Genomic DNA, 21733 nt, shown 5'->3' with positions numbered 1-21733 from the left:
CATTTAAGGGCCCAAAACTGTAAAATACTAAAGATTTCTACTTGATGTTTTGTCTTCTTGAAAAGTTATAATTTCACTGAGGCTAAAATTAAGATGCAACAATAAACTATAAAAGCAGCAGAAGCAGCAGCAGCAACCTTCAGTGTGTTTCCATGAAGGAATTTGTACCATTGGTAAATATCTAAATGAGTACTTTGTATAAGTACAGGGAATGGGTGAAATCTGTGGCATAAACTCCTTTGCATTCAATCAACTTTGGAAACAACATTATTTTAAGCTGAAGGCTCACCTAGCACATGGAGCAAAAGCAAATGTTTGTGCAATTATGAAGAGTCTAAGAGTACCATGTCTTAATTTTATAATGCTAATCTGATACCCATTTATTAGCACAGCAATAGCCACTGTTATGCCCTCCATATGATGTTGGACTACAACTCCCATCAGACTCTGCTAGCATGGCTAATGATCAGGAAAGATGGAGGGTAGCACACTGGGGCTGCCCCTGTATTAGGCCACAATTCCATGAGAACCATACAATGCTGTTCTGTTCCTACAATGTTACTCCGATATCCATTTTTATTCTTTAACAAGCATATGGAAGTTCAGAAGATTGGACTGTTAGATAGTTATTAAATGCCATATAGGGATATGGGAAGTATTTCTTCTGTCTCCCAATAAGCACCGTTACTTTGTAGAATCATTAAATACATAAAACAATAAATAGAAACACAGAACACAGCACTGGACAGTATTGAAGCATTTTACAAGCAAAATATTTTACTGCTTTTTCCTAGTTGGGCAAAGGGTGGGATAAATGTGCTGGTTTACATAAAGACTGTACATCAGCAAAACCACATTTTATCAAAACTGTACTTTACATCATTAAGATATTGGAAGCCCACTGCCCTTTACAAGGAAATAACTGGCATTCATAACATTAAAAAACCCTTACACCTGCAGCAATAAATATGTGCGACTTGTTCATGACCCCATTTTATTATGGGTGCAAGAGCACACTGAAATGTCAGCAGTGGTGGTGCTCTTGTCAAGATCTTTCACCTTCTAATTAAACAGTGAAGTGTTTACTAAGAAGTAAGTGGTCCCATTGAACTGGACATCACTCTGAATTTATCTGTTTAGGGTCTGTCTGTTTTGGATTTATGACTGTTTTGAAGAAACCTACACTGTGATCCATCACTAGTACATGTAAAAAGGACATTTATGCATAAATTATTGCATCAGAATGTGCATTCGAATGCACACAAATATCCAATCCATTGAAAATAATGCAGTATGGACAGGGAACATCTGCCTTATGATGCTTATCAGAATTATGCCACTTGCCCCTGATGCAAAATGTGATATGTATGTATGTGCAACCTTGTTTCTGTGCACATACCTCCTTATTTGGATTGAGGCACTAGGTTATGATGAAGAGAGTTTTAACAGCTATTATATTTACTCTTTTTATCCCAGCATCATGGAGCTAGTAACACACACCTGTAAATTCAGACTAACCTATCTTGTTTATCTTTTTACGTGCAAATGCACCTTTTAGCTCCTTGCTTTGCAGAAAAAGAATTCTATCTTCCTTCCCTCTTTCTATAACTCTGATTCCAAAGCCTTACAAAATGAAAAAGCAGTTTATCTAGGCTGCAATAATAATAAAAAAGAATATTAAATACCTTTGGCAAAAAATAGATATATTTAACAAGATTAGAAAAGCAAATAGTTATGCTGTCAAAAAGAGTATAAAAATGTACACAATAAAAAATATAAACAAACGCAATACTTGCAGGTCATAGTGAGAAGGATAAAGGCACTTCTTGGTTTCTGACCCTTTCCTCTTTTCTCACATATACTGACCATTCAGGTTTTCTAAACAACAGACACTTTACTGGAAGAAACCAAGAGAATGTGTCCGGTCATTTCGACTTGCATCAGTGAAAAATTGAGTTTAACTCAGAGTAAGACAGTCTGTAGGACAATTAACACTTTGATTTGAAATGTACAGGAGTTGCTGAGCCGAGTTAAGAGAGATTCCAGATGTTCTGAACTGTAAGAGAAGTAAGAGACTTGCAGAAGCAAGACCACCAGGAGAGTCCAGGCCCTGCCTAAGCACTGCCTTTTCCTATATTTCTAAAACTTAAACGTTTTAAATTCAATACGAGTAAGAGAGATGATATTATATCTATATATCTATATCTCTATATAGATATAAATATAGCTATAGACATAGGTATAGAATTGGGGTGGGAGAGTAATCCCTCATTGAAGCCTTCTGTTCATCCTTAGTAGTGGGCCTTCAGGTTACTGCTGTTACATTGCATACATCTCAGTTTGATTTCTTCTTTCTTTTTCTCCCCCAGAACTGTCAGTCCTGAACACTGAAGATTCTCAAAAGCAGACAACTGAGATTACAGAAGGAGATTAATGCACAAGCCCCAGAAGAGAATCAGCCACTGAGTGAACGTGCTGTAAAAGAAGCATACGAAGTTCCTTTTATCCTTCTGTATTTCCTTTACATACACAGTCACACTCCTCGTGATGGTCCAAAGGTACATCCGTCAAAGATTTATGCAATCCTTTTACGCCGCTCCTGGGCTTCAGCTGCAGGACCTGCAAAAGGAGGGTTCAATATAATCTTTTAAAAAGCCATGAAGTTCCTTCATTGCTAGACAGAATCTACAGTATTCCTTATTAGTAAACTGGAAGCCATCAGTGCATAACAGACAAACTCATGCTGGCTGCGCAAACTCATGCTGTAACCGTTACATGGTGTGTTACCTATGGGTGTTACACAGGCTGCTTCTAAAGGTGAGAATGTCTCTTGTTCACAGAAACGGGTCTGCTGAATGCTTCTGATATATGTCACATTCTCCAAACAGTGAGGTTTCTTCACTGCTTCTTGCAGTTCTCTATCAAAGCCAAAAATTACAATACAGTGGTACCTCCGGTTACGAACTTAATTCGTTCCGGAGGTCCTTTCTTAAGCCGAAACCGTTCTTAACATAAGGCATGCTTTCGCTAATGGGGCCTCCTGCTGCTGTCACACTGCCAGCGTGTGACTTTTGCACGCATCCAGGGCAAAGTTTGCAACTAGGGGCAACTACTTCCGGGTTAGCAGAGCTCGTTACCAGAAGCAGTCGTAAGGAGGAAGGTACGTAACCTGAGGTTCCACTGGAGCTGTGTAAGGCACAGTTTTTATCCACACAAGTCTGCAAAAGCTTCATCAATGCCATCTTAATATGGAAACAACCTACAAGCTTAAGCTTAACCTGAAGTGAAGCACAATGCAACCATGACTGAACATCCACCAAGGCCCATGGCCCAGCAGGAGGTGTTAGGTGTTACCACTGCTGCTGTTTGCTGTTGCCACATGTTTACACATCTACCCTCTGCACACCTAGAAGGAATGTGCAAATGAGCAGTGACAACAGCAAGGATGAACAGCAACAGTTGTCACCACCACTTACTTTCTGGCTATCTCCCTAGCAAGCAAACAGCATCAAATGAGATCAGAAGTATGAAAGCCCACTAAAGTAGAAGGGTACAAGTTGACAATATCTTGCCTAAAGGTCATGAAAAAATGGAGATGACACTGGCTTAATACCACAGCTGGGCTGAGAGGTCTTTTTCTTATAACCTCTCTGAAGAAGCATTGTTTGTGGCTTGAAATCTCAGGTGCCGCAATGTAAACATTTGTCCTAATAAAATTATTCTGCTAGAATATATGTGTGTGAAATTTTAAACACTTTAAAATAAGAAATAACACTATACCTCATGGTATTTTTTGGTAACCTTGGTAGGGACACACTGGCACTCACTGCAAGCATGCTGACAGCAGCCACAGTTTCCACCACAACGCTTAACCAGCAGGCAAAGTGGCCAAAAGATGGTGTCTGTTCGCTTCAGCTCTTCCCGTAGTGACACTGAGTAGTTGCGTGGAGTACAGCTGTACATTCGTACCTCCTCCTTCAGAAGATTCAGATCTACAACTGAAGCATTTAAAAAGGCAAACATCTTTGTCATTTATTCATCAAGTTTCAACAATAAAAATACCTGCTGCAAGTGAAGAACATCAAGCTGTTTTTAGGAGACAACAACCTGTCCTCAATGCCACCAAACCTTTCATTGAGTTACTGGACTAGTGGATTTCCACTGCAGAGCTTATGAAGTCTAAATTCTGGTAACACAAATGTTTTTTCTAAGTTAAGCTATAATCCTGGTCTATAAAGTCACAATTCTCAGTATTGAGTATATGTTCACTACCTGAAGGCTGAGTAGTTAAGCCTTTTATTGGGATGGATGGAAACCTCCAAATTACTAAGGGCCAACTGCAACTTTTAGAATTAGGAAACAACTTTCCTTCCATTTAAAAATGGCCAGACACTCTCATTGAGTGTTTCAAGATGTTACTTGAATCATGCAGCTTTGGGCCAATGTTAGAAACTGAGATACAAAAGCTAGGAGCTAAATGGCACCTTCAACCTAGGTTATGTGTGCAACAATGGAATGTCTAGGCACTTTTTTATAACAAGAATACAAAGCTCAAAACGAATGAACTGCAGCTAAAATATTATGTTCATTTCCCCCATGGTCTAGTCTTTCCCCTGCCCACCCCCCTAATATTCCTAAGAGGGTCTCTTCTCCAGTCTTCAGAGAGTAGGTGGAAGAGGGGAGGCAGAAAAAGGCCCTCCTTTCCTTCCACTCTGCTCTTTTAATCTAGCTGACACTTGTCTGTCTGACTCTAATTATTCAGCATGACTTTGATTAGATCGCTAGTCATATTCTGAACGTTAAACTAAGCTTTTGGGGCTATGCATTTTATCGAAATTGTAATAACCTTAACAGAGTTTAAACCAATAGACAGACTCTGCATTATACTATTTGTATTTGGAAAACCAGATGACATCACCTTGTCAAAGCACATTATTATAATACAATATGCACCTTTCTATGATACTACACTTTACATGAATAGGTTACCAGCAGTTTCACATTGTGAATGTATAATCAAGTCTTTGAAGTGAAAAAATTCCTGCATCCCTCTTTTCCTTTCCCATATCTGTCTTGCTCAAACTATGCTTTAACACATTGTCGGGCATAAGGCTAGTTGAAAAAGTGTGTGTGTGTGTGTATTCCTTTACAATGTTTACTTAACCAAAAGAAAAGGTTATATGGATCTATTAAGTGAACTGAGCTACAAAACCTATTATAATTTGGAAATTTAAACACCCTTTGAACTGGGCTTCCATTCATTCATCAACTTTGACACAGTAGTCAAAAGAACGTTTCAGAAAAACCTCAGAAAGAACACAGGGTTGTTTGCAATGGCAAAGTAACTGCATGAATCAAAGCTATTACCTGAAAAACAAATCCAACCCAAACAGGGAAATGCTTAGACTGGGTGGCTTCAAATAAAAATGTTTGTCACTAACGCTAATTACTAAAAACAAATTTCTGCAAGTGGAATACATAAAAGCTTTGGCACACAGAAAAAGCTTTAGTAAGAATAAACTAGTAAGATTTGCAATAAGGTTTATTTTTATTTTTTTTGAAATGCCCTTAAAATGGGAAAAAAGAAAAAAAAAAGAAAAATGAAACTTAATTGTAACTAACAGTTGGTATCCACAAGAAAGCTTCTATATGATGGTGCTTTTATTGCCATGCAGGATTCTAGCCTACTGCATATTGTATTTCATAACAAGTGTGGGAAGGAAACAGTTGCATGTTTGTTTGTATTAGAACTTTCTGATTATCCAGTTATTTTCCAATGAAGCCTGGGAATTCGCCTTTACAGGATTTTGCTTTCATTCCAAGGCAGAAAACTTCCTCCTTTCATAATGGGTCAAGGACTGTCTCCCTCATTAAACATGGTAGCTAAATGAAAAACAAGTTACTAATCTACTTCTAAAAGTCATAGATCTTTAAGAGCTCCGCAACTTCCAGAATAATAAAAACAGGAAAAATAAAAACGTATGCATCATGATGACTTCTTAAGAATATGCTAGTCTTGCCATGAAATATACCCCAAGGAGTGATATTCTCACTGGGCAGAGAAAAACTATAATTCAAGGTACAGGAACCACTAAATCCAAAACCCTGTCAGGCTTCTGCTACCAAGGCAGAAGATGGGAAGAGAAGGAAGCAGTTGTTCCTTTGCCTCATTTCCCTTGATGTTTTTTTTAAAAAGATCCCCACTTGGAACACCTTCTTTTTGCCCCCTATGCTGTTGGAACATTCGCAGTGGAAGAGCCATAGTTGCAGACCCTCCTGGGGCAATTGGAGGAGGCTTCCAAAAGCAGGCATCCTGGATTGTGCTCTTAGTACAGCTTGACCATGGCACTCTTCCAGATATAAAGAGGTAACAACTGATCTGTGGCTGGGCACAGGACGTTCCACCTTGATAGGATTTAAAGGATGTAAAGAGTCTGAATCCATGGGCATCTATCTTACAAGTTCCATGGAGTATTGCTGACTTTTGAATTAGACAAAGCATGCAATATCTGAAAGAAAACCATCCCTCCTGTCCCTATCCTAATTTCATTCAAACTGAAAAAGGGGTTGCCTATTAAGGCTAGAATTAAGGTATTTTGATATTAGTATTTATGTGAATTTATATAAATCGTGTCCTCCCTAAAAGAGGGCATGTGTTGCAGTGACACCTGGAGATCGAACTCCAGGGTGGGTAAGATTGGATAGCCACAACACCTGATTGGTAGGTCCCTCAATGTTGGGTTCAATCTGGCCAATGGGGCGCAGTCCAAATGGATCGATGGACCTATATATACCCATGCAAGTGCCCAGAGCTTCCTGTTTTGGCTTGTGCATTCGGAACAGCTAAACAGCGTGTCCTCAGCGTTGCCTGAAAGGTTGCAGGGAGCTAGTTGAACCAGAGCCTATGCAACCACTCACCTTCTGTAATCAAGAAAGATGTGGCCTAAATTCTGCCAAAAACCAAAACTAAAATTTGAGTCAAGTGTGACTTTATTTAGTGGGGAGGTCTCTGGGTCTGAACACAAAACTAGGGAAACACAATGTTGTATGGACCTGAACTTGTTATGGTTTCTGCCAGAAGCATCATAATATAATCCATTGCTTGGATAATAGCAAGTAACAAAATCTACAGCATTTGCAACAAAGATGGGTGCACACACCCAGTATAATTCATCCAGGTTTATTTTCACTGCTGCCAACAATAGTTGTTATAAAATTATTTACTATATCAAACAATAATGTTTAAAGCTGAAGTTGTATTTTCTGTTAAATAACATTTTCCACTTTAGTGAGATTTTTCAAAAAGGCATCACATGGTATTAAAAACCAAACACTGCATTTCTGCAACAATTATGAATGTCTACAGCAAATACCATGTCGTCTCAATGGGACACATTTTCTGCCTTAGGCTGTTGCATACTCTCGTAATGCAATCTGAGGGTGGTCCTTTTAAGATGGATATGACTATACTCAGTATGCGTTTATTTAACAGCAATTCTAATTTAGTGTCCAATTAAAACTCTTTAAAAAGTTTTATGCTGATGGTGTTTTCTTTGTTGGGGTGGGGTGTTCACAGTTTTCCTGGATTTGGTTTTGTGTAGATGCCATCCAATGATGGGATTTTGATTTATCTAAGGTTTTAAAATATATATATTGGGAGGGGACTAGAAAGATGAAAATGAATATTCTAATCCTAATAAATAAATAAACAGAAAATGAATATTCTAATCTTAATAAATCCTATCGCGTGTCCACACATAGGATACTGAAGTTACATTTTACATGCTGCAAGCAAAAAAGGACAGAGGCAGACATCTATGCTGTGTTCTAGGGATCAGATCAAACAAATGAAATAGGTTCTTGAAAGATTCAGCCTAGATCCAGTCTTAGCATATCCTTGCAATTATCAAAACCCTATATTTAACACTATTCAAGCAGTCATAGTTATGCTTGATTATCCTCTATGACAATGCATGAGAAGGGCAGGAATATTGTCTATTCCCTATCATTAAATATCAAATGCATTTAAAATTATAGCAGTTAGTGCCTAACAGCTAAATCAGATTTAGTCTGATACTAAATTCAAAGGGAAGTGAAAGGAAACTCTTTTTCAGTACTGCTCTCATGTAAGAAAACAGGTTCTAACACGAAAATTCAACTCTACTGGTTAAACAATTTAATTGCCCACTATTGTTTTGATAAGATAGAAGAGCAGAACTAAATAAATCTGCCCTTGAGGTTTAATTCAGCTGTTATTTTACCTTTCTCCCTTTCTACCCCCAGAAAGGTTAATTGCTTCACTAGTCAACAGAGCTTTAATTGGCATTTAGGAGCATAAGAGTTGCCTAGTTGGGTCACAGTACAGGAGATTTAGTCCATTCACAGCACAATCACAGTATATGTGGAAGTAAGTGCCACTGAATTCAATGAAGCTTATGCCACAATGTGGGTACAGGATTGCAGTCTACTAGATCTCAACCACAAAATGGTTTTCAACAAGCCATGCAAAGCACTGACCATCACCTATTACAGATTACATAGGAAATGGCAAGAATGCAAATACATTTGCTGACATTCTGAATGAGACAGAACTATGTTCATTAAAGGACCGCTCCTGTTGTTTTCCAAAATGCTCACTTTTTAATCTTATTTTCTACTTGCTACAACAATCACACTAGAAGCTATGAGTGATCATCATAACTAGTCTCTGTTGTGCCTATACAAAACATAGCTCGTCCACCGGTATTTGATATGAGGACAGCCCAGTTTCCCAATCACATTGAGTTACTTTGTTTAACCTCCATTCTAGTAAATGTTGGTGAATCAAGAACACTCAGTTAAAAGAGTAAAATAAGAAGAAATGTAGTTCCAGAAAGTCCACAAAGCAATTTAATACTTGCATGCAATTTAATACTTGCATCAGCTGCTGGGTAACGACTGTGCAACTGTAATCAATACAAATAAAGAATACTTCATGCAAATTCCAACGAAAGAATAACATTAGCATGCCAAAACAAAGCACAAGAGATAAATCCGCTGGTTACCTCTAGATTTTCTTCCATGAATGTATGCTTTTCCAAGGAGCTGCCAGGTTGGTCTGTACAGGTCTTCCAAATCTAATTGCCATCTGTCTGGTTCAAGGTACTTGATAAGTTCCTCCACAGTACTAAATCCAGCAACAGCATTGTTTAGCAGCTCTAATGGTAAAGCTGAAGGTGGTAATATTGTTGGGCTGGCAGATTCTGTCTGATGTTGTAAGGAGAAAAACAAGCATCTTAGGTGCATACAATGATAGTAGTTAATCTCTCTCTCTCTCTCTCTCTCTCTCTCTCTCTCTCTCACACACACACACACACACACACACACACACACACACACCATGATATCTGTTGAGACCAATATACCTTTAATCTATGGAAAAGCCTTCCTAGAGAAGTTTGCCTAGAACCATATTTATGATCTTTTTTGCCCCCAGGTGAAGCCTTATAATTCACCAACACCTTAAAAACTCCTGGGCTTTTCATTCTATGGCTTGCGTTTTGCTATATATCTGCCAGAAATAACATTTGTTATGCTTTTTTATTGTTCTATGTTGTATTTTGGTCTTTAAATTTCTACAAGGCAATCAGACAACATATTTTTTTGGGGGGGGAGTTTTCATACAAACGCTGTCAATAAATGCAAAGTCAAGTGAAAAATAGTGATAATCTAGGACTAGTCTGATCATCTCCATGTTTTCTTAGGCATTTTACTGTTCTCAATGGGGCTTACTCCTAGATAAATCTGCATAAGATTGCAGCATATTTATTTTGCTTATTACATACAGTTTCCTCTTATTTTCATCACACAGTTCACTCTTACCAAAGCTGGGTTATAAAACAAACTATTGTACAACTTTGGCAAATATACTCAATAGACTGACACAAAATGATAAATGGTATGTCAGTAAACAATTAAAGTTAATGGCACTCTGAGGCTTTGAAGGAAAAACATAATTCCATTACATGCAATTAATCCCTGCAAAAATGCCAACACATACATTTGTCATGTATTTAGCATTAGTAAAAGCTGTTTTGATGAGTGAGCAGAATTGGTCTATATATTTTGTTGAGCAATTATATGAAAATACCAGCAGTAAGAGAGACAATATTCTCAGTAATAGAAACCTAGATTGCAATATGCCAACTGTTATGTACTGAAGTTCTCACCCTGGGCCAGCAGGGGAATACTGTAGATAGTTATGCAAATGAAGGATCGAAAGTGACATTCAGTGATTGGATAGTTTTAGAAATTTGCTACAGTTACATTGTTCTGGAGCTCTATATAAGCAGGCTGACTGAGCTCTTCAGTTCAGTTCAGTTCTGTTCTGGCCTCGGAATAAACAAGAGCTGTTTGAAGAATCGCTGTGTTGCCTGATATGTTCACCCACAACTTAACACCAACAATTGAAAGCAACCGTGGCTCGTGGCTATTACAGTTATGAATGATATGCATTCAAGATTCCCCATTCCAGTTTCAAAAGAGCTGTTCAAAATCTATTACTGCCAACAGAAGTAACCATCGGTATAGGCATGGTTCTGGATCACAAGAACTGCTACTTCTACCGTTAGAGCCTGACATCCATTTTTGCCTGGTCAATGGCAGCTTGATTTCTGTACTCCCAGCTCCAGCTCAAGCCCAGCTAAAGGACGATTCTCAATCCCTAACTCCAGGTTGAAGAATACACATGCCATGTCTGAATTCTGGGAAGATTCACCTACACTGAGCCTTGGAAAAAATCCAGTGTTTCTGCTTTCAGGATTCTTAAATATAGAATATTGCTTTGTAAGGATTTTCACATAACTCTATGAAGATATTAAGGGACGCGGGTGGTGCTGTGGGTTAAACCACAGAGCCTAGGACTTGCCGATCAGAAGGTCGGCGGTTCAAATCCCTGCGACTGGGTGAGCTCCCATTGTTCGGTCCCTGCTCCTGCCAACCTAGCAGTTTGAAAGCACGTCAAAGTGCAAGTAGATAAATAGGTACCGCTCCAGCAGGAAGGTAAATGGCATTTCTGTGTGCTGCTCTGGTTCGCCAGAAGCAGCTTAGTCATGCTGGCCACATGAACCAGAAGCTGTACGCCGGCTCCCTCGGCCAATAAAGAGAGATGAGCACCGCAACCCCAGAGTCGGTCACGACTGGACCTAATGGTCAGGGGTCCCTTTACCTTTACCTTTATGAAGATATTGAATATTTGTTTACACACAAACATGCATGCCTTATGTGGGCACCCCTAAATTTCAAAGATCCAGCCTTGCCCAGGAAGATGACCGATTTCTTTCTTTATATTTCACTTTACAGTTTGGGAAATATCTGATCACAATTCTCAGTTCTTGTCATTACTGAAAAGACAGGTAGTGGAAGTCATAGTGAGAAGAAGCTCACTGGATGAGTCAATTCAGTATGTTGTGGGGGCAAAAGAGGCAAAGCCTGTGATAGAAAAGGCTACAGGAGAGCAACTGAAAATAAAGCAGTAGTCAACAGGGCATCCTGATTTTTGCCAATTAGGGCAGGATGCAATAAAAATATATACCCAGAAATCTATTTACATTCATTTAAAACATCTTTAAATACTAGATAGTTCCGAATATTTTATCTCCGCCATAGTACTGTATGGGAATAGGAGAGCAAACTATAAGTCATGTATAAATACTTTAGGTCTGCCGCTGCCTTATAGTGAAGCCAAAAATGACAATTAGTATTGGATCAAGTGGAATTTCCTGTTCTGCTATTTATACGGCATTTTCCTGCACACATTTGAAGCTATCAAAATATAGTTGGCTTCAATGCAGAGAAAACCTTTTCCTGCAAGACCTTTGTGCTTTCATTGAGGGCAATAAAAACTATGCTCTGAAAACCTAAACGGAGCAAAAATATTAAAATAAAGATTGTCTTGATTATTTGTACAGGAAAACCCTTCAGAGCAAATAAAGATTCTGCCATTAGCAGCTTTTAATGAAACAGTCAAAGGACAAGGACATAATTCATTACTCCACCAATTCTGTAAGTCATATTGAAGACACCACCACTATGCTGGAAGACATTATTAGGACAAGGCAACTATGTATCTTGGAAACTTAGTTTTTTATTTCAAAGAGATGCAAGGATGATAATATTCCTGTATTGCAGGAGCCTGGACTCAGTGACCCCCATAGTCCCATCCAACTCTACAATTCTACGATTCAATGACTAGTTTTGTAACACCTCTACAACCCACTCCTCTGCCTTCATTGCATACTCAAGTAGCTGTCTAGTTGAACTTTTTGTATTGCTCAGGTTTTAACATCTAGTCCAGAAAATGGAGTTTTAGATCTCCCTGCGACTCATTTACAAGGCACTTTGAGGTTAAAGTTGCTTGCCTCCCTAACAATCTTGTTGCCATATTTACATTCACTGCAGTCTCCAGTGAGGACTAGCACAGCATCACATTGGAGTAGATCAATGTACTCCATTGTGGGGCTGCCCTCAAGGTTGGCCTAGAAGCTGCAGCTAGTGCAAAATACAGTGGCATAACTGCTCACTGGGACAGACTATTGCCCCTATGTTATGTGACTGCTGAAAGAAGTGCATTGGCTGCCAACTAGCTGCTGAGTTAAGTTCAAGGTGTAGGTGCACAAAGCCCTACAAAGCTTGGGACTAGGGTAGCTAAAAGATGGTCTTGCCCCATATACACCCAGCTGATCACTATACTCTGCAGGAGTCAGCCTTCTACAGATGACATCTCAACAGTAGGTCAGCTTCTTATGATATATGAGCTGAGCCTTTATTGTGGCAGCACCTGCTCTTTGGAACTCCTTGCTATATATCAAACAGGAGGTGTCTCTATTGCTTTTTGGTACCTAATGAAGACCCTCCTTGTTCAACAAGTCTTAAGTGGAGATCTTTATTTCAGCCTGTATCTGTACTGGATTTCATTTCATTTATTTTTACATATGATTTTTAAAAAGGTTTTATGGTTGATATTTTTACTGTGAAATCATGCCAATATATTTTCTCTGCAGCAAATAATAAATGAATGCAATATATTTATAATGGTAAAAATTGGCTTTTCAATCTGGAAAGAACCACTCTGTAGCATACCTAGATGTTGGCAAAGTGTGTACGAAAAGAGTTTCTCAGCATATAATCCTGCAAGCTGAGAATTTGATCTATGTGATCCCAGCTGCTATCCTCACCTGGAAGCAAGTCCCATTGAATTCAATGACGCTCACTTCTCAATAGACATGTATTTAATTTCTCTGTAAGGTGGTAATATGTAGTTCTGAAACTGACACACAAACTAGTGTAAAAAAGATAAAAATAGGAAGCAGTGCTGCCTAAGGTCAAATTTCAGTGGCTTCATTGAAAAGAGATCGATGTGATCATGGCCAAAAATAGACTTGAATAAATATGTCAGTGTTGTAGGAGTGAATTAACAAAGATGCTTCCTGCCATTTTTCATTTAAGCTTTTTATCACCAAGAAGTTCAACAGTAAATTGCAAAAATTAATTACTTAATAAATATATCTTTATTCTTTAATGAAAGAGCCCAATTTTCTATTTGCAGCTAATAATATCTGAATTATTACTGCTTTCAAAACAGTTTTGCTTATCTTCTGGTAAGTACGTGGCCATATATTAGCTATTTTCTTGCCAATATAAATTCAAATATTTCTCATTTACAGTGAGTCGTTCTTTCCCGCTCCAGACGTACACATACTCTTCTCAGAGAATGTAAGTTTACCTTGTGTGTCCTAGCAACACATGCAAAATATTTTAGTCTCTGAACTTCAAAAAGAAAAAAAGCCTCAGCTTTCCTAAGCCAAATATATACAGCAAGTTAAAAACTGATAAGATGGCTTTTCACCCAGCACATAACTCCAGCATGGTTAGTTAGGAATGTTTATTGCGCTTACTGTACTTTTATACAGTAAGAAATATTAATTCAGCATGGCGAGGGGGGGGGAGTGTCTTCCAAGTTCATCTTAATGAAATATATCTATATTCCCATTTAGCTATACCAAAGCTTTATGCATTAATCTGAATGTTAAATATTTTAAGAAGATGGAGAACTGGCATTTCTGGCAGGAACAACATTGCTGGACACACTAATGCCATGGAATAATTTATTTAACATGGGGTTTTTTTATACTCACAACTAACTAAAACATTTCATTTAGAAAAGCTTGCAATAAGGAGTTGCTTTATGCTATTCCTTTTAAGTAAGAGTGATGGAAGGAGGGAAGACTGGATATATGTTGTGCTTTTATAATGGAATATGGAGGATCTTTACAGAAAATGCACACTTATTCTAAGTAACAAAGTGAAAGGATAACCTAGAAATAAAATCTGTGACAAGGTTGAAACTGCAGGAATTTGATGCTTATAAAATGTATCCTAACAAGCCTTGGCACTGTCAAGTACAGTTCACTCAAAGTTCTAAAGAGGTTCCAGTAAATTGTGATCTCATATCTTAAACCAAGCCAGATACCATCTTTTTCATTAGAAATCATTATATATCTATGCATACAACAATTAACATGCAGTTTGAGCACAAAATTCTTATTTCACTTGGGGAGGGGATAAACAGGCTGTTATAGCCATGTAAATCACATCCCATTAAGATGTTGGCGTCAACCTCATAAATAGATTTTAAACAAATTCTGGACTGGTGTCTAAGCAGAAAACTCCAGCTGTCTATGCTCAGGCAATGAAACATATCTAGACAATCACCTCTTAATCCAAACCCATGCAGGAGAATTTTGTTACCAATGTTGTTGGTAAGAAGGCTAACAACCCAAGGAACTAAGGAAAACTAAAAGTAAGTACTTTCTTAAAGTATTTGTAAAGCCATCAACTATTTGCTCAAATAAGAATAATTATAAAGAAGCAAAGTATGGATGGAATAAAAAACAGGATTAATGCCAAATCATCGGGATAAAATGTGCAGCAACTGCACTCAGGAAACATGCCATTTATACACACACATCTCAGGCCCAGAACATATCTTTAGATACCAGCCCCATCTCTATTACCATTAACACATAAATTCTTTTCCCAACATAAACAAGCCATTCAATGCTTCCCTTTCACTTTCCTAGCAGAAAACAAAACTTTTTTTTTCTTTCACAGCTGCCCCTCCTTCTTGCTATAGCAAAAGTTCTCCATCCCAAACATTTCCTAGACTTAATTTATGCTAAGGCTCAATAAACCTCAGCTCAGAAATCTGTTTTCAACATCAGCGCTGAGTTCTGGAATGGGGGGCAGTACTTATGAGCATGTGCAAAGTGCTTTCCACTTTCCTCCAAACTACTGTCTATTGACCCACTTGGCATTTAATAGTCGGTTGTCGTCAAGCTTGTTCTTAGCAGCGGTTTTCATGAAAAGGGGCTGAAGCCACAATAATTCTCCTCAATAATGTAGCACACACTTCAACATCCCGATTCATAAAATAAAGATGCATTTTCTCTCTTTTTAAACATATTTTATTAACATAGTGGAAGGAAGAACTTTCATTTTAAAATGTTCATCGACTAGTAAATTAAGAGAGGTCAAGCAAGGACTTCCCTTTTCTAGACTCCTCTTCCTTCTGTGTACCAGCCCTATAAGTTTCTGCTGCAACTTCCTTCCTTCCCTTTAACCAATTAACAAATCAGTTATCTCTTATCACCTGCCTCTTCCTTGGGTCCCTCCCTTTTTTTTAACAAACTTTGTAAATTTTGAAGAAATAAAGACAATTAGCCAATACTCAATGCACCCATTTTGCATTAAGTACTTTGGGAAGCTTTGGAATGAAAAGTTCAAAGAAGGAGAATTTGACATTTGCTTTTAAAATAACACATTTTATACCAGTCTCAGGGAAGTATATTAAGAATGCAGAGGTTTGTATAGAACTTTTGTAGACAGTGTCTTCATGATGCTAATTCCTGGGCTACAGCTTTAGCTAACATAGGTATGTATTATGAGAGAGAGGGGGGAAAAACATACAGCTGAGGCAGAAAAGTTTATAAATATAAATCTTTATCTCTATTTCACAGAGAACATTTAAAAGCTTACCAGAACAAACAATCCGAGATACCACTTTATTATCCTAAAAGGCTGTACCCAGTAGTAACAAAGTCTTTGCGTACTTATATGATGGGGATGTGGTCAGCCACAATTAAAGGATGCTTTCCTTTCAAGAGCTTTAAAAAAAACTACTCATATGAATCAAAATATGGGAAACTTTATCAAAGCTAAACCAAAAGTAAGTGGCTAGCTGCAATGTGCTTGGAGTCTGAGAACATGTTTGTCTTTCTCAGATTTCACATAGCAGCCTGCTTGTGAACTGATTACTTTGCAGTGCCACTGGGAGAGAGTGATCAATGTATCATATACCACAGGAAGGATGCAGTCATCTCTGAGCACTCATCTCAACATAAAATTGAAAATTAATTGCACTTGGCACATCCTTCTAAGAGAGCCACTATATATCGAGTTAGGCATTAATCAGCTCTAACCGTAAATCTATTTGTGAAATCCACTTCACAGAACTGTATCAGGGAGCAGGTGACAAATAGTTTATGAACTATATGTGATCTTTGGTGTACTTTCTAGAACTACTGAGATTCTTGAAACCACACTTTTATTTGTTTTTGTTTTTAAAATAATGATTGGTTTTCAAGTACTGTATTGTGTGTTACTGTTGCTTTAGGAATGGAATATGTTTGTTGGAAACAACCCTGAGGTAACTCTGTGTGATGAATGGTGGTCTGTTATTTGGTAAATAAATAAATAAAAGTGTAGTGCAGCAGTGCAGGAAAAAAAGCCCTGAAACATTAAAGAGCATCAGCTGATTTCATCCAAAGGCCCTGGATAAAAGGTATGTATTTACTTGGTGGTAGAAGTTAGTCAAAGGGAATTCCATAGCCAGTGGAACTCTCTTCAAGACTTTCATTTCCAGGACAGATAACCATATATATGCCTATTGTACATAACACATGAAAGGAAGAACAGCCTCCTTTTGTTTCAACATCTGCTACTGTGCATTGAGGTTTCACCAAAATGGTTCATAGCCACTGTTAGATCTATCTTCCACAAGTTTGCCTGCTGTTTCCCCCCCCAAAAGCAATCTAAATTACAATGCATTCCATGTATTGAATTCTCCCTCTCTTCTCCTCCTACCAACTCCATTGGCTGATCACAAGTTCCTAGAGTTACATATGATTTAGGAGCGTTTCTCTGTATCCACTCTTTCAATTATCCACTATTAATTTGTCTAATATTTTTTCAGAGCCACATTTGGAACTGAAATCAGAGCACGCAGTGGAAATGAATTTTGTAAGTTTATTCTTCACTCAAGACTCTCTTTTTGCCTCCCTTGAACCTACTACCAATACATTACATGGATAACCTGGATTTCTAGTATAAAAAGCATATATGTAAATCATATGTAATCAAAGCATTTAGCTATCTCCTGTGCCAACTTGCTTCATTTCACACTTATTTTGCACTTTAGCTGCTAAACTAGCAAATCTTATACTAACAGAATTGAAAGACTAACTGGAAAACAATAAAAAAATCAGCTCAGAATTAATGTTATGGGTGATGTAACATAGTGCAGATTAACAATAATATTCAGGAACTCTTAGGCAAGGATATGGGACTTCAGATCAGCCACTGTGTAAAAGCAGGAGAAAAGGTGCAAAGCCCAAGTCTCCTACCCTTCTTCAGCTATCTTTACAGCATGAAAGGACAAGAAGTTTAAAAGGATCTGGGGACTACTGAAAAAGTTTGAAAGGAAACACACGAAGGACTTTGTTTAAAAGATTAATTTGAATGTCATTGTGTTTGCCTTCCTAGGCGGGAAAAGAAAAACGATTTATGAAGTCTTGAGCAATAAGGGTCTGGGTCATGACATATTTTCATTCAGAAACTATTCTTGATCATCGTTCATAGAAGACTTTTTATGTTTGGTCCCTACTCCCTCCCCGTTTGGCTGTAAAAGCCAAATGTTTCTAGTGGTTTGGCAATTAATTCTAAGTATAGTAGTATACCCCTAGTGATATGGCTTCCTATGGCCTACTTCCATGCAACCCGGTATGCGTCTCTCTCCTACACTGAGGCGGGTTAAAACACTGCTTCTAAAAACATACATGTATTTTTCAGATAGTTTAAAACAGTTTTGGATCCTCAGTAGACTAGATGTGTTAATTCACATTATGGATATGCAGTACTCACACGTATTTCACATACCACAGTTGGCCAACACAGCAATACTGTTACCTACTCCCTTCTCTACTGAATCAGTCTCCACTGCACATGGTCACATTAGTTCCCTAGGCTTCTGTTCTCACAGTTGTTTTTTGAGGTTCTGAGAAGCAAGCTCAAATGTTTGTTTCTCCCTACATATTCTCAGACTGGTAGCTGTACTGCTACCCCTGGCAGGAAAAAGATGCTTCATCAAGGCCTACAGTGCCTGCCACCACATACCCCTGTATTGTCCCAATAGAAATTACTTGCAAAGGAAGGCAGTAGAAGACTCTTTGGATTTTTGAAAGTATCTTTATCTAACCACTATTGGGACAGGCCTTGCATGGCATTTGAGCCAATGCTCTCATGACCTAAGTGAGAATGAGACTCCTAAACCAACAAGTCAGTTGGTTTTATAGACTATTTACTATATACTGCTCTGAGGTTTTAATGAACTATCCCTGCTGGTTCTTATTTTTGCCAATAGAGTTGAACAGTGATTGGCCTCGACTAGAAACAAATTATTACCACATATTTTCTGAACAAACTTAGCATTATTATGACCAAAATGAGAAACAAATAACCTGGGTGACGGCTTAAAAAACCCCTCAAAAACAAATGGCAACTGCGTTACAAAATTAACTGATCTATTTCTGGTTATCCTTCTGTCTCAGCTTTCAAGTTAAAACTTTTTTTCCCACCACAAAAATACTTATACATTCAGTATACCCACAGATTTATTCCTAATGACCTTTAAGGCATATGCTCCAAGAGAGTTGGAGACTTTAATGCTAGTGCCATTTCCCCCCATTCAGGTCATAACATGTTCTGTAATGTGTAAAATTTTATAAAGCAATGAGTCGCCTAGTAAAACTTTCTCCTTCACTGAATACCTCAAGGCATACTCCTTCCCTCATCAGTCCCAATATCTGGTCTTGTGTTAGTTGAACCCATTTATTTCTTTAAGGTATTTTTTCTTTTTAATTTTATACAAACCACCTACTGAATTTTTTTTATTAAAGGGGCTTATAAAAGTATTTTAAATAAATAAGTATTTCAACTTCAGAAGTGCCTTAAAGACTTTTAAAAAATAAGTGTATAATTAAATTAATCATAAAATTAATGGTCTAGCAGCATATACAGAACTTGATCAAGGACAAGAAGTAAAAAAGTAAATGTACATAAAATTAAATTAAATTATAAAACTCACACAAAATACACTGAGGAACTGAGCACCTTTACTTGTAACACTAAAGATACAACAATATCTTGCAGAACCAGGCCAAGGGAAGAAATAAGAGACAGGACATCAGTACTGGATGAAATAGGTCACAACTATTATTGATTACAGATTTAAGTAGGCTTTGGCAAAGACACTAGGAATGTATGTGGCATCAATGTATCTGGCTGGTTGATAAAAAAAAAGGCTGGGTCAATCCTGGACTGACACTTGCTCTATGACATACATCAATGGGGCAATCCCATCAGGATCCCATTTGGAAGGATACTATGGCCCATCAGTCCTCATGTGGACTCCTAGAAAGAGACACCCCTTTCTGGGCCCCTTTAGTGGGGTACCCAACAGGCTAAGGATCCAACTCAATTCTTTATCCCCGTCAAGTTGTGACAATTGCTATGAGGTGGGCTAAGACTGGCTAATTTTGATCTTGTTGATCACAGCAGGTAGCACAAAAGCTCAGTAGAGTTAATATTATCTAGAGAAGTAGTTACTAACCTGTGGCCTTCCAGGTATTGTTGGGCTTCAAATTCCACCAGCCCCAGCTATCATGGCCAGTGGTATAGCATTATGGCAGATGTAACCCAGGAACAGCTGGTGGGGGCACAGGTTAGCCACCCCCTTTTTTCTAGGAAGAAAACAATTTTGTTACTACAACTTTTACAAATACCTCTCAATATATTGTAGTAACACAATTGTTTTCTTCCTAAAAGAACGACAGATTTTCATGCCAACAAAGTACTACATTTCAAAAATGAATTGTGTAAAAATAAGCAATTAAAATAATTTCTATTGATTCATATTTCATGTAGAATAATCAGGGAATTACTGAACCAAACAGAAGAGACATTCTTGGCTGAGACATGTCCTTGGAGTTTAAACACTTTTTTTTTTTTGCTTTTTCAAAACACCCTCGTATTTCATAAGAAGAAATCTCTATAATGTGTTATAAAAACATGTTATGAAATATTAATCTATTTTCATAGACAAGTCTGCTAGAGCTACGTAAAAAATATCTGTGTTCAGAGCCATTTTAACAAATATTGAACATGTTCTATTATGCTTACATCCCTGCTCTCAGAGCACTGAACACATAACTCTAAAGTACATCAGGGATGCTTTTTAAAATTCCTAGTAGCCCATCCCCCAATTTTCATTGGGATTACAGTAGTGAGGGATGGTTTAACGCTTTGCTTGTGAACCATAATCCCAACAAATTTATTCCTTCCTTGTTTATTATTAGTCATGGAAAGGGATGCTCCCTTTGGCACTAATTAGAGCTCTTGCCCTTGGGTAATAGCCGTGTGTGTGTGAATTGGACTAGAAATATTATATAATATCAGACTGATACAGCTAATCAACTTATTAAAAAAATGAGGAAAATGCATATACCATGTCTGTGTTTATTAGACTTGGCAAATCACATGAATTCACAATGAATTCACAATGGCATATGGCATATAAACTGATAAAAATGCAAAACTGATAAAAATGCAAATAAAAGTTGTTTAATGAAGAAGTGTATATCTTTAAGGCAAATATTTTCTTTTTATAAAGAAGACAGTTCCACTGCCTTAAGTTCTAGTAGTAAGGAGTGACTAATTAGCTTTATACTGAATATCTGCATTAAACTACAGCTCCAGTTGCCTCAGGCTGAGAAATGTTTCTTAAGCCAATAATAACAACCCAGCGCAAATTGCTATCTTTCTAAGTGAATGTCTGGTACATATACAAAGCTCAAAACATTTCAGAAAATACATTTCAAACTTGGTTGGTCATTCAGAAGCTTCTTGGATTTCCATCTTCCATCTCAGCTTCCATGCAAGAGGGGTAAAGTGAGTTTCTTGTAAAGAAAATTTGGCATGATCTTGAATGACAAATGACATACTACCAGGTGCCAAGATAGACTGGGGGGGGGGATATAGCCACCCCCCCCAACTTCAGCTTCAACTGGAGCTGCTTTGTTCTCAGTGCCCCGAATAATTAATAACTCCTTTGGCAATCAGTCATGCATTCCTTAATGGCACTTCAGGCATCAAGTGTCCCATTCACCCGCTCCCCCCCACCCAAGTAACAATAGACTTTACTACACTGGGTGGGTGTTCTATGCCAAGCTTGTAACTGACATAATTTAAACTAAACAAGTCGATAGAAGGAATATTACCCAGACCCAAATTGGAATTTTTTATCACGTCTGTTTACATAGCATACTGTTGCTATGTAAATCATATCAGTATCGAAGAGACT

General features: G+C 37.8%; 1 protein-coding gene across 1 annotated transcript in view; it reads right to left on the bottom strand.

Annotated features, from left to right (window-relative positions):
• Positions 1-751: 751 nt before the first annotated feature.
• Positions 752-21733, bottom strand: part of PDGFC (platelet derived growth factor C) — a 98807-nt gene continuing 77825 nt past the window's right edge. The window contains exons 4-6 of the mRNA XM_081209047.1: positions 9045-9246; positions 3781-3998; positions 752-2619 (exon numbers count right to left, since the gene is read on the bottom strand). Coding sequence (XP_081065173.1) covers positions 2503-2619; positions 3781-3998; positions 9045-9246 — 537 coding nt within the window. The 3' untranslated portion in view covers positions 752-2502. The remainder of the gene's footprint in view (positions 2620-3780; positions 3999-9044; positions 9247-21733) is intronic.

Source organism: Podarcis bocagei (genome assembly GCF_964188305.1).
Source record: "Podarcis bocagei genome assembly, chromosome: 9".
In the NCBI taxonomy this organism is placed as follows: domain Eukaryota; kingdom Metazoa; phylum Chordata; class Lepidosauria; order Squamata; family Lacertidae; genus Podarcis; species Podarcis bocagei.
This window is presented reverse-complemented; position numbering and strand designations above follow the sequence as displayed.